Source organism: Syngnathoides biaculeatus, chromosome 18 (assembly GCF_019802595.1).
Source record: "Syngnathoides biaculeatus isolate LvHL_M chromosome 18, ASM1980259v1, whole genome shotgun sequence".
NCBI lineage: Eukaryota > Metazoa > Chordata > Actinopteri > Syngnathiformes > Syngnathidae > Syngnathoides > Syngnathoides biaculeatus.
The window spans coordinates 1,572,914-1,586,110 of NC_084657.1; the positions used below are offsets into that span (position 1 = coordinate 1,572,914).

Genomic DNA, 13,197 nt, shown 5'->3' on the forward strand with positions numbered 1-13,197 from the left:
TCTCACTCTTTCGCCTGGCAGCTCCATTCACAGCACCCTTCTAACCAATATACTCACTCTCTCGCCTCTGGACGTATCCAAACCGTCGAAGTCTGCTCTCTCGAACCTTGTCTGCAAAACATCCAGCTTTGGCTGTCCCTCTAATGAGCTCATTTCTAACCCTATCCAACCTGCTCACTCCGAACGAGAACCTCAACGTCTTCATTTCTGCTACCTCCAGTTCTGCTTCCTGTTGTTTCTTCAGTCCCACCGTCTCTAATCCGTACGTCATGGCCGGCCTCCAGCCCAATCCAACCTCATCTGTCAGCTAACCCATTCCTACCGCAAACAGGAAGGGGCTCAGGGCGGATCCCTGATGCAGTCTGACCGCCACCTTAAATTCTTTTTGACACACCTACGGCACATCTCACCGCTGTTCTGCTGTCCTCATACATGTCCTGTACTATTCTAACATATTTCTCCGCCACACCAGACTTGCGCATGCAGTACCACAGTTCCTCTCTTGGTACTCTGTCATAGGCTTTCTCTAGGTCCACAAAGACGCAATGTAGCTCCTTCTGACCTTCTCTGTACTTTTCCACGAGCATCCTCAAGGCAAATAATGCATCTGTGGTTCTCTTTCTAGGCATGAAACCATACTGTTGCTCACATATACTTACTCCTAACCTGAGTCTAGCCTCCATAACTTCATCGTGTGCCTCATCAACTTTATTCCTCTGTAGTTTCCACAGCTCTGCACATCGCCTTTGTTCTTAAAAATGGGAACTAGTACACCTTTCCTCCATTCTTCTGGTATCTTCTCTCCCGCTAGTATTCTTTTGAATAAGTTGGTCAAAAATCCCACAGACACCTCTCCAAATTGCTTGCATACCTCCACTGGTATGTCATCAGGACCAAAGTGCCTTTCTAACTTCCCCCTTACTAATCATTGCCACTTCCTGGTCATTCACGCTCGCCTCGTCTACTCTTCCTTCTCTCTCATTTTCTTCGTTCATCAACTTCTCAAAGTATTCTTTCCATCTATTTAGCACACGACTGGCACCAGTCAACACATTTCCATCTCTATCCTTAATCACCCTTACCTGCTGCACATCCTTCCCATCTCTATCCCTCTGTCTAGCCAACCTGTAGAGATCCTTTTCTCCTTTTTTCGTATCCAACCTGCTGTACATGTCATGATATGCCTCTTGTTTAGCCTTCATCACCTCTATCTTTGCCCTACGTCGCATCTCAATGTACTCCTTTCGCCTCTCCACAGTCCAACTTCTTCTTCGCTAATCTCTTTCCTTGAATGACCGCCTGCCTCTCTGAAAACCTTGGCAGTCGTATTTCAGTCTTCTGGGAGCTCTTCCTATCCGTCTAGCGTCTCTCTCACCTTTTTCCGAAGAGCCACACAACATTCTTCCTCTCTCAACTTCCACTACCTGATTCTCTGGTCTACCTTTGCCTTCTTAATCTACCTACCCACTACCAGAGTCATCTTACACACCACCATCCTATGCTGTTGCAAAGGTAACCTGGGCCGAGGGGCAAGTGTAAGTTGTCCTTTCAACTTGTCCAATTTACTCACGACTAGTACTCACAGGTTTGCAGGTCGTGTAGGCACCAGCGATCGATGTTTTCCTCATCGGTAAGATTTGATTACTAATGCGTCTTGTTGTTAGCGAGTGGGGGTTAGCTAAACTCGGCCACGCTGCTTCAAATGCGAATGGAATACGGCTCCAATTTGGGTACTAAGATTTCACAGCATGATTCTTAGTCGACTGAAGTCTTCACCAGGGGGGTCCCACGTCGAGTATTCACAACATTCGGTCCAAATTCAGCAGGATTTATTTCTTGTACAATTGAGTTTGCCGGAGCCTCCTCGTATTCGCTGCCACCAGGTCGGGGACCTGAACCAGAATCCAAATAGGATAGTGTGTACAAATTCGGCGGACATCACCTCTGTAGGAACTCAGGACCCCTGTATATTTTAACAATTCGACATAGCTTTCAATTGAAGCACTCTAAAATGAAGTACATTTCATTCCATTCACTATCCATGTCACAAATGTTTTCTTCTCACCTCACTTGCCGATATGAAGAATAACATCCCTGGAAGTGCGATGACACGCCGAAACACATACGTGTGCACGGACCGCTCAGGGACTGACAGGCACTCTCTCCTGCAGAATGGCAAAGACAACAGGTATTGCTCTGTGTCGTTTCTTTTTGTTGTTGGTGATTGGCTTTTTTTTTTTGATGGTTTGTTTCACGATACAATTACCCGCAGTGTTCTATGGAAGCAGATAAAAACATTAACAAACATCTTGTCATTGATGCGTCTTTTCGTTATTCATAAGCATCTGATGGAGTTCTGTAGTTCATCCATCCATCCATTTTCTTAGTCGCTTGTCCTCACAAGGGTTGTGGGAGTGCTGGAGCCAATCCCAGCTGTGAACGGCCAGGAGCCAGGGTAAACTCTGAACTGCTTGCCAACCAATCACACGGCACACGGAGACAGACAACAGCCTCACTCACAATCACACCGAGGGCCAGTTTAGAGTGTCCAATTAATGTGGCGTGTTTTGGGGATGTGAGAGGAAACCGGAGTGTGCACGGAGGAAACCCACACAGGCACGGGTAGAACATCCAAACTCCAGATTGGCGGGTCCAAGATTGAACCCGGGACTTCAGAAGTGTGAGGCCAACGCTTTCCAGCTGATCCACTGTGCCGTAATTCTGTAGTTTTACAATTTAAAAAATGCAAAAGAATAATAGTAAAAAAATGTCTTATTGATTAACATGCCAAATTGTAGAAATTCACTTGCATTCCAGAACAAGAGATACCTTATCATATGACATTGATGCTAACAAATCTGATGCTGTCTCCAGTGTCACGCTTGTGGTTTTAAATATAACTGGAAAAATGTCAGGAATAGCATACGAGAGCCACTGAGATTTTGGGGGGTTAATCAGAGACACTTGAAATGATGCTAGTTGGGTGCTGACTTCCATTTAATTTCAGTTTGAGTGTGACTGCTTAGTTCTTATCTGACATCCCGGTTCGAAGAGAGCGTGTATATAGTGCAACAACACTATAGCAGGTGTTTATTTTATTTTTACTTCCGCTCTCGAAATATAGTTTTTCCATTTATCGAGTTGTAGGGTTTAAGGTTCGACAAATAGTGTGGGTTTTTTTTTTTTTTGTTTCCCCCCCCCCAATATTTGTCTTAGTGTTGGCAGCACGGTGGGTAGCTGGAAAGCGTTGGCCTCACAGTTCTGAGGTCCCAGGTTCAATCCCGGACCCGCCTGCATGTTCTCCCCGTGCCTGTGTGGGTTTTCGTAGGGCACTCAGGTTTCCTCCCACGACCCCAAAACATGCAACATTAATTAGACACTCTAAATTGCCCCTTAGTGTGATTATGAGTACGGCTGTTTATCTCTCTGTGTCCTGTGATTGGCTGGCGACCAGTTCAGGTTGTACCCTGCCTCCTGCCTGTTGATAGCTGGGATAGGCTCCAGCACTCCCCGCGATCCTTGTGAGGATAAGCGGCTAAGAAAATGAATGGATGGATGTCTTGGCGTCTTTTTCGCATATCATGGACTATACTTTAGATTTTTATATTCATTGTAGCTTCACTTCACCCCCTTTGTTAATTGTATTTTTGAACATTTGATCGTGCTAACATATAAATCCATAATCCATATATGACTTTTTTCCCCCCAATTGTATGAATCATTTTGGCAATGGTTTTCCTTTTTTGGACATGTGTACCTGAACCCAAAAATGTCCGTGCACGTGCCTGTCAGAACCAAGGTCCAAATACTTCCAGACTTAACTGTCCAACAAATAGAACTTTAGCAGTCTTTTGTGTTTGTTTGAACGTCTTTTTTCTTTTCAACGAATGCAGTTCTCTAGGCCACCGAATGCCGACAGCGTCTCCCTCCACACTCAGCATTTCTGGGGCTGGAGCCACAGCTTCCTCTTCCTCCGAGCGATGCCGCTTGACCCGAGGCTCCACGATCCGCAGCACCTTTCACGGGGGACAGCTGAGGGACCGTGGCCCTCCGATTTACTCCGCCCCGCCCACTTCACCCACCCTGTCCCACCATGATGCCAGCCCGCTGCCCCATGCTCGGACCAGGGCCACATCCAACCTCTTCAGCAAGCTGACCTCCAAACTCACTCGCAGGTAGCTTGCATGGCTTCATTCTGAGAGTTTATCATTCAACTCCGTGTACTTCGAAATATTTACCGCAGCAATTCACGTTATAATATTGTCAATCCTGCACTATATATTTAGGTCATCCATCCCTCCATTTTCTGAACCGCCTATCCTCACAAGGGTCGCGGAAGTGCCGGATGTACTCTGCCTCCTGCCCGATGACAGCTGGGATGGGCTCTGGCACTCCTGCAACCCTTGTGAGGATAAGCGTCTCAGAAAATGGATGAATGTCAACAACTGCAACTGTAAAATGAATTGATTCTCAAAAGGAAAATTCAGCAGGGTATGCCTTTACGTTCATAGAGTTAATTAAATGAAAACGACCCATTTCCATGTCATACATGCAAAAATATCACGTCATGTATTTTTTTCCCGTTCTATTGGTTTTAAACCTCCCACAATAATATATCGCTGGTTTTAACATTATGTACAGTTCAATATGTAATTGCAAGGTGTTCCTCTTAACTGCAGATGCCTTCAACCCATTTTTAATACTTTAGTTTACTCTGTATGTTCCCATTCCGCAATATTTATGCCAGAGTTTAACCTGGCAGCTATCAAGATTGACTACATCTGTCGTATCGCTATTGAACTTCAGCACTCCGAAAGACAACTTCAAAGGCTCGATTTAAAAAAAAAAAAAAAAAAAAAGTTGTTTTTTTCTGCTGTTGTGGGGAGTGAAACCTTCTCTTTCGATCTCAAGTGTTGAAAGGAAATGGAAAAGTACAAATCGGTATGTACTCGAAGAGTGAGGAAGTTTCTTGCTTTCAACTTGAGTTCAACCCTGCTGGGATCCATCCTTATTAGAATGTTTATTCACGTTGGCCTCTATGCAAGTCTGTCTGTGGCCCCAGATTATCCCCTGCTCCCCTCTTCCTTTCAGCCGTTATAATCACACATGACTAATCTAATCAAACCGCAGCTTTATCCTCGCCACACAATTCCTGCGCTATCCTCTCCTCAACCACAATATTCGATTATCTCCCATGTAACTCTGGAATCCCCCCCCCCCCCCCCCCGCTTTACCGTTCTTACCCCTTTACTCCCTCTTCTCCTTTGTTTCTTATTCTGCTTTCCTACTGTCATGGCACCAGGGTCAACCTTGACCCGTCCAAGCGCCAGGGCTCAAACAAATCAGTGTCGGGTTGCACTCTTCCTCAAGGATCAAAAACCGTTAGTAAGTTGCCGTGTGTCTTGCTTATTTCTTGTGCGCCTGCACCGCTCGCTCCATTGTCCGCCCCGTCACGTTGGAGTTACATCAGTCCATGAACGTCTGACTGATTTTCTGCATGGCTCTATCTATCCATTAATGGTACTCTGCGTGAATTTTGTTTATTCTATTCATTTTATGCTTTCTCCTCAAGCATGATTTCGCGCAAGCAAGTTTTATTTACTGTATTTTTTGTTTTGGTTTTGCTGTTTGTAGGGTCATTGTAATTCATAGTGGAGACAATAGCATTGAATGTTAACCATCCATCCAGTACATCCGAGTATGTGCATATAATCTGGTTACATTGAGCACAGTTCATCCATTTTCTTCACGTGAAAAACAGCCAACATGCAAAGAATGAAACACAAGCCATTCGCGCCCACTAATCTGTTGAATGGCAAACTCGGGTCCGATTGTGCCGCGCCCCCGGATGAGCGCACAAGCAGACACACGCAAAGGAAACTTAAGACCACATTTAATGAGACTGTTTTTGTCTACCCACAAATTAATCATTTTAATCGCTGCTCTGCATGAGTGCAAATCCAAAATGGCAGCATCCGGTGTGTTTCTGCCACAAATGCATTGCAGGTTGCGCACCAAATTTGGATCTGAGAAGATTTAAAATGATCGTGGAAACAGGCTCAATTTTGACCCGCTAATATTCACGCCTGCGTCGGGACCCCTGTCCACATCCAGTAAAACATATCAATAGCCGTAAGACTTACGCTCTAGTCACTAGTTTACTCAGTGAACAAATATTCTAGCCGATGACATGGCTAACAACACGCCAAACTCATTTAAAACAGCATTAAAAATATGATAAAATGCCCAGGTGTTTTGAAAAGCTATTTCTAAACAAACATTTTTGAAAAACGCGGGTCCCCAGGTGACAACCCCTTTGGAAATACACGAAAGCCATGTGCGTACACTAACCGGGACACACAAAGCAGAGATGAGAGTCATATCACCTCGATAAATAGAGTGAGAGTGCACTCCGAGTGCGCTCCCAACACATATGTCTCTTCCATGCTGTTCCCATGCCTGATTAAACTAGTTCATTGCTCATGATAGTAGTGTTGCTTTGCGGCATCTACAACTGCAAACAGCTTGCATACGTTATGTGCTCAATTTTGCCAGAGTTTTCATGATCAATTTGTGGTTAATGGGTCGAAGCTCCTTAAATGTTTATTCCACGCGTTACAATAATGTGCACTGTTGTATTATAAAGAACAATCAATGCATGATTTAAATGGAAGTGAGCTGAGTTGTGAAGCGGCTGGACAGTACGTCTGGCCCCGCTTGTTTTTCTGAACGTCGTACTTCATCTCAGCGTCCCGTTTTCGTTAATTGTTGACTGCTGTCGATCACGTCTTACATGATATCGCTGTCCTCTAGGGTCACAAATGAATCTGAGGGAATCAGGAGATTTGCGATCACAAGGTCAGTGTGTCTTCCACATTGGAACGTTGGGTTATTCTCCCGTGTCCTTTAGTTTAGCGAACGTCCGATTTTGCTTTCTGTACCCTTCCAGTTGCCATCTACCTTGGTATCAAAAAGCGTCCGAGCCCAGGGCCGTCGGACGTGGCCGGGATCTGAGGAGCGGCGGGCGGCGGGACCCTGCGGAGGTTGTAGTGGCTCTGCGGGAGGCAGCACTCGGGTGTGGCTGCCAGGTGCAACACGCCGGCCCCTTTCTGCTCTCCTGCACCCATGGCGAGGCAGGGGGCCGCGTGGCTTTTGAGGCCGAGGTGTGCCATCTTTCCACGGGCGCCTCTGGGACTTCAAATGGGGTGCGCTATACACGACTCTGGGGGGCACCACTAGCTTTTCGGGACATCGCCACCCAAATATCCAAGGATCTTGAACTCTAAGTGGAGGCTGGGCTTGAACGTGAGGGTGGGGATTTTTCAGTGTGTGTGAGTGTTTGGAAGGGTATTTACGTGTGGGAAAGAAAAAAAAAAAAAAAAAAAGACAATTTTAGAATAATGGCGCCGAGAAGTACTAAATACTAAATTCTCTGCCTAGTTTCTTCGCAACTACCCCACATGTAGACACACACACACACACACACACACACACACTGAGGAAGACATCCCCTCACCCCACGCGTCCCCTCCGTCCCGTCACCCTCTCCTCACTGAGAAACTTCACACTCTGGACCTGGATCTGACTGAATCTAGTTAAATATTTTTTACTACTACTCTAGCCATAATTATTATTTTTTAATTTATTTCTCTGATGGTTGATTTTATCCAGTATTATTTTTACTAGTACAGAAAAAAATTCATTGTGTTTGATTGACCACCCCGTCCTCTTTTTAAATATTATCTGTTCATATTTACAGACACCATTCACTTTTTCATAAACTTCTGGACTTCAACACATGGGAAAGGTTTGGCTTTGTGTCAGACATGCAATCAAAGTGGGTCGCTTCGATTAGTCCACATTGCTACGTATTGCAGGAAGGACTGCACTGGATTAAGGTCAATGGGAACAGGGTTGGCCAGTCAGAAGCTGACCAACACTAATGAGTCTGCGACGTCTTCAGCTTAACGAAGTGGTGGCTTTGTGGCTTTTCGATCAAAGTTCCAGGTAACAGATGTGCACAAAAAGGCTGCAGACAGCTCATTCAATCAATTTCTTTTTTTCGTTTGCTCACCATCCAAGTCATACAATTATGCCACAAAATATTAATACCTTGGCCAAATTTGCACTTAGTCCTTTTAGACTTCATAGAAATTGGTCTAATAACTGGAAATCATGGCCGAAAGGGGTAAATGACTGTAAAAAGTTGGGATTAAGGGATCCATCCATCCATCCATCCATTTTCTTTGCCACTTATCCCCACGAGGGTCACGGGGATTGCTGGAGCCTATCCCAGCTGTCAACAGGCAGGAGGCGAGGTACACCCTCGTCTGGTTGTCAGCCAATCGCAGACGGACAACAGTCACACTCACAATCACACCTAGGGACAATTTCGAGTCTCCAATTAATGTTGCATGTTTTTGGGATGTGGGAGGAAACCGGAGTGCCTGGAGAAAACCCACGCAGGCACGGGGAGAACATGCAAACTGATGCTGACTGATATTCATCGGAATAATTGATTTAATCAATTGGTTTTGACAATTATTCAGAGGGTTACTTATGAATGGAATACATCCTTGTCTGGGGAGCTTGCGTATTTGTCTGCCGTCAGACTGATTAAATGAATCAAAATCGAATTAGAGCAGATGTGTTCAAGTGTGAGTTTAGCCGGACTTTCCGCCACCAAATTGTCACGGGGCGCGGGGATATGTCAAAGGACGCACCTCTGCTTGTAGCAGACTGAACTGCAAAATTGGCAAACCCACAGGGAACTTTGTGCTCGCATGAAAACTAGCAAACAGCAGCTTTTGCGCCTTGCCAGATTTGCGATTTAACCTTTCAAGTGGGTATTTTTGGACAGTGATCCAACTTTTGTCAACAGATGCATTTTCACTCGAGCGCCATCTAAAATTTGGCCAGGGTATTAATAATCTCAGGAGGAACTGTAGATAAAACACATTTTTTGATGATCATGCTTGTCCTGAGGATCAGAATTTTCCAACCTGTCTTGGTGTGTCATCCCTTGGCTTTTCCGTTAACCGCAGAGCACTGAAAGCGGCAATTCTGACACACACTTGAGAGAATCAGTCCGACCTGTAGCCCTCGTTCACTCGAGCGTTTATGACATATGGTTTCACGGTGTCATGGGCAGCTGAACATGAGGCAATTACTCCGTATCGGTTTTTAGTGTAGCCTGTTGTGCCGTCGCAACTGACTGGCTTTCAGCACTTGTGCCCATCTCTGTGCCCTGCACGGTCGCCACATAATTACCAAATGAGTGGATGAGCCAAGTAGCAAAACCCATCAGAGTACACAGAAAAACACACCCCGCCCTCTTCTTCTTGCTTGTTGTGGCACAGTATATAAACTTGTCTGTCCATTCCTGATGACTTTGGGCTGTTGCATATAAAAGGGAAGGAAGTACCCTGGAAAGGTGTGTTGAAGGCATTGTGGACCTTTTTGTTGTTTTTTTTTTTTTCCCCTTCTTCTTTTTAGTCCAGTTGCCTTTACAGTGAACTACCCCAGCGCCTTCACACGGTATATATTTAATGTACAAAAAGGAAGCGGCAGAAAGAGACTGCTTTCTATTCTCCCTCCGTGTTTTTAGTGAATACCGTACTGTGATATTTACGTAGGCTGCAGAGATCATGTCGTTCGGCTGCTGATTTACTGTTAATACGACTTCAATTGTGGCTTTTCTCACGGTGACCCAAAACCAACACCCACCATCCGCCATGTCCATTTCCTTTTCTTACCAACCAAGTCAAGCAACTCTATAAAAACAGGGATGCCAACCTCCACCATCAACCACCTTCGAGTTCAGTCATTCCAGTACGCATCTGGCTTTCCCCAACTTCGAGACCCTGTTTTCTCATCGTAATGCGCACCCTTATGCAGTCACATCACAGACTAATGTATGACATTGTCTCATTGCTGATTGGTGTGTGCTTTTTCAGCCAGGGAGTGGGGAAACTGGACCTCTTCTTTAGGGTGAAAAGCAGTGTGGACGCCAGGAGTCCGTCCTTGTCTTCTGCCTCGTTGTGGTATATATTTGCATTAGGTCATATAGACCTCAATGCACTTTGCTTTGACTTGAATCAGCTCCTTCCAGTGGACCTATATGGGATACCCACAACTAGCCACTGGGAGGCGCCAACGTCTTAAATGTGAAACACTTCGATTTGTGGATATTTGCACAGGTACTTAATTTATTTTTTAGAATAATATAAAAAAAAAAAAAACGGGATTTATATCAGTCAGTTGTTGGCTGTATATACAATTTATGAAAATAGTATATATCTTAGAGCTCAAGGTTTATTTATAGCTAGAGCAAGAGAACGTCAGTCTAATTTAAAGCTGTTTCTGTCAGTGACAATGGGAAAAGCAACCCGCATGTCTTCACAGTTGGGAATTAAATTGGGAAATGAAATGCGGTGCAACAGCTGGGATCGGTAGCTTTGTGAAACGCAGACACATATTTGAACTTAACGATACAATATCAAGAAACAAGTGCATTGTATGGCTGCAAGCTTTTTCCCTATCTCACTTTTGGACAGACAGCATTTGGGTACAACACAGTGACTTCAAATTATTCACTACATTCAGGGTATCTTCAGGCTCATTAAAAGGTAGACCACTAATTAGAAATGTACCCGCATAATCTGCTGAAACAAAACATTTAGTTTTCAGGACCTTATTTAAATTGGGAATCAAACTGTTTACCTTGAACTGAATCCGATCCTTGACGTTATGAAACCCCTGTGTTGCATTCAAGCCATAGAAAGCTATGCCACTGACTTGGTTGTATATCAGGTGAAGCATTGCAGTGGAACCAACTGAAGACAAAAAAAAAAAAAAAAGCCCAACAAGCAACTCACTCTTAGAGGGGAGAATGGAAGAACATGGTGCAATTTTTAAATTAACCTTATTTTTTTTTTTTTTTTTTTGTTTTAACACAAGGTACAGTATTTTCAATCCCAGGGGGCTCAGTATTAGACGCGCACGGCAGTTTCAAGACAGATTTTGGAAAGAAAAAATGTTGATGTATGCAATAGAGCCTCGATGAGACTGATGAAAAGTTTAGTAGCCTTTTCACTGCTTTGCTCTTTTAATTCCTCCCCAACAGAAACCAACTGTAAACTGAGCTTGAGTGGTTGTGATATCTAGAGGAGAACATGGACTTGAAGGTTAATAAAATTCACTGATGTTGGCATTCTTTCTTTCACTTTGTGTCTCGTTTTCCTGTGCAGCTGTTCATTATTAAAAAAAATAAATGGAGGCCGCAAGTTGACCACTCGCGGTGGTCACCACATTGCTTTCCTTGAAGACAATTTCAAAGTTTTGATAAATAAAATGTAAGAAAATAAACTGGACCTCCTCAACGCCTTGGCTGAGTCTATAAATTCTGTCCGTAAAGGAAATAAACATAATTGGTGAGAACATTGGTGGTGTTACAAAATAGATATTTTAAAACTAATTAAATCTACACCAAAACAAAGGGGAAAATGTATGTACAATACTAAATATGGTATGATTTTAGTGATTAAACCATCTGTAGAGTGGTGTGAAAAGGTATATTCCCCCTCCTCCTTTCATTTTTTTTTTGGGGGGGGGGCATATCACACACAGGTTTCATCAAACTAATTTTAATATTACCCAGAAACAACACAAAGAAATACAAAATGCAGTTTTCAAATGACAATTCAATTTATTAAGGCACACACAAAAAAAAAAAAAAAAAAATCCCAACCTTTCTGACTCTTCATTCAAGCACAAAGTCACTGTGACTCACCAAAAATTTGGGAAAGGTGAGTTCAATTTCACAAGACACACCCAAACCTGTTTATCATCATACTTATTGAATTAAGAAATCACTGAAGCAAAATATCCGAGAATGTGACGTAAGCTACAAGATCTCAAGAACCAATGCATCTTGCCACGATCAAAAGAAATTCAAGAAGAAATGAGAAAAAAAAACGATTGAAAGACATCAGTCTGGAAAACATTACACAGTCCTTTCCAAGGGTTTGGGGCTCCAGCGAACCATTGTCAGAGCCATTATCCGCAAATGGAGAAAACTGGGAAAAGAGGAAAACCTTCTGAGAGTGGATGACAAACTAAAATTACTTCAAGGAGCGTGACAACAACTCATCTAAGAGGTCATAAAAGAACCTCAAACAACAACAGGCAGGTCTCATTGACCTCAGTTAACGTCAGTGTTCATGACTCTACCCTAAGAAAAAGACTGGCTAAAAATGGCATCCAGGCAAAAACAGCACCTGTCAGAAAAGACTACAAAGGCTTATCTCACATTTGCCAAAAAACATCTTGATGATATCAAGACTTTTGGAGAAACATTCTATGGACTGACGAGTCAAAAATTGAAGTTTTTGGAAGGTGTGCGGCGTGTTACATCTGCCACAAAAATGTCACAACATTTAATAAAAAGAATGTTATGGCAACAATCAAGCATGGTGGTTACAGTGTGACGGTCTGGGGCTGCTTCGCTGCCCCAGGACCGGGACAATTTGCTGTGATTGATGGAACAATGAATTCTCCTGTGTACCAGAAAATCCTGAAGGAGAACATCTGTCCATCAGTCTGTACTCGAAAACTCATCCCTCTTGGATCATGCAGCAGGACAACAATCCGAAACACACTAACAAGTCCACTTCTGAATGAAGAGTTTTTGGGGTTTTTTTGAGTGGCCAAGTCAAAGTCCGGATTTAAATCCAATTGACCCCTCCGTGGATATGGCGCAATCCGCGTCACTGACCAATCAGAGGCCAGAGATCTGCATAAACCAAAGCCCGTTTTTGCTCCCGCCATTTTCTCAGACAACATTGCATGGTCCAGTATAGGTTTGGTTAGCGTTTTATCGCGTATTTGGGTTCTTTAACAAAAAAAATATGGTTAAGAGTTGTAGTCACGGACTTTGTAATAGTGACGACAGGTATCCTGAAAGGCTAGTTGGCGGAGTTCGATTCGTACCCTTTCCAAAACCGAAGACTTAGTGCGAAAAATGCCTTCGATGGATCAAACTTTGTGGAAGACCGCATCATCAACTAAATCCATCTAATATCAACCGGAACACATATGTTTGCACGAAGGTATGCCCTAAATTTGATTTTTAATCCACGTCTCGTATAAATGAATGAGACGTTCTTCGCTAGCATAACATTGCTACGTGTGAACGAT

The 13,197-nt window shown here is 43.7% G+C and overlaps 1 protein-coding gene across 8 annotated transcripts in view; it reads left to right on the forward strand.

Moving 5' to 3' along the window:
* mark4a (MAP/microtubule affinity-regulating kinase 4a) overlaps positions 1-10,882 on the forward strand; it is a 50,764-nt gene extending 39,882 nt beyond the window's left edge. For 4 of the 8 annotated variants that reach the window (XM_061803753.1, XM_061803756.1, XM_061803754.1 and 1 more), the window contains 4 exons: positions 2,085-2,188; positions 3,894-4,175; positions 6,814-6,858; positions 6,950-10,882. In XM_061803753.1, the coding sequence (XP_061659737.1) occupies positions 2,085-2,188; positions 3,894-4,175; positions 6,814-6,858; positions 6,950-7,286 (768 nt within the window). In that variant the 3' untranslated portion in view covers positions 7,287-10,882. Of the gene's footprint in view, positions 1-2,084; positions 2,189-3,893; positions 4,176-5,302; positions 5,386-6,813; positions 6,865-6,915 lie in introns of all 8 variants that reach the window. The other 4 variants (XM_061803757.1, XM_061803758.1, XR_009792530.1 and 1 more) reach the window with 3 other exon arrangements.
* The last annotated feature ends 2,315 nt before the right edge of the window (positions 10,883-13,197 follow it).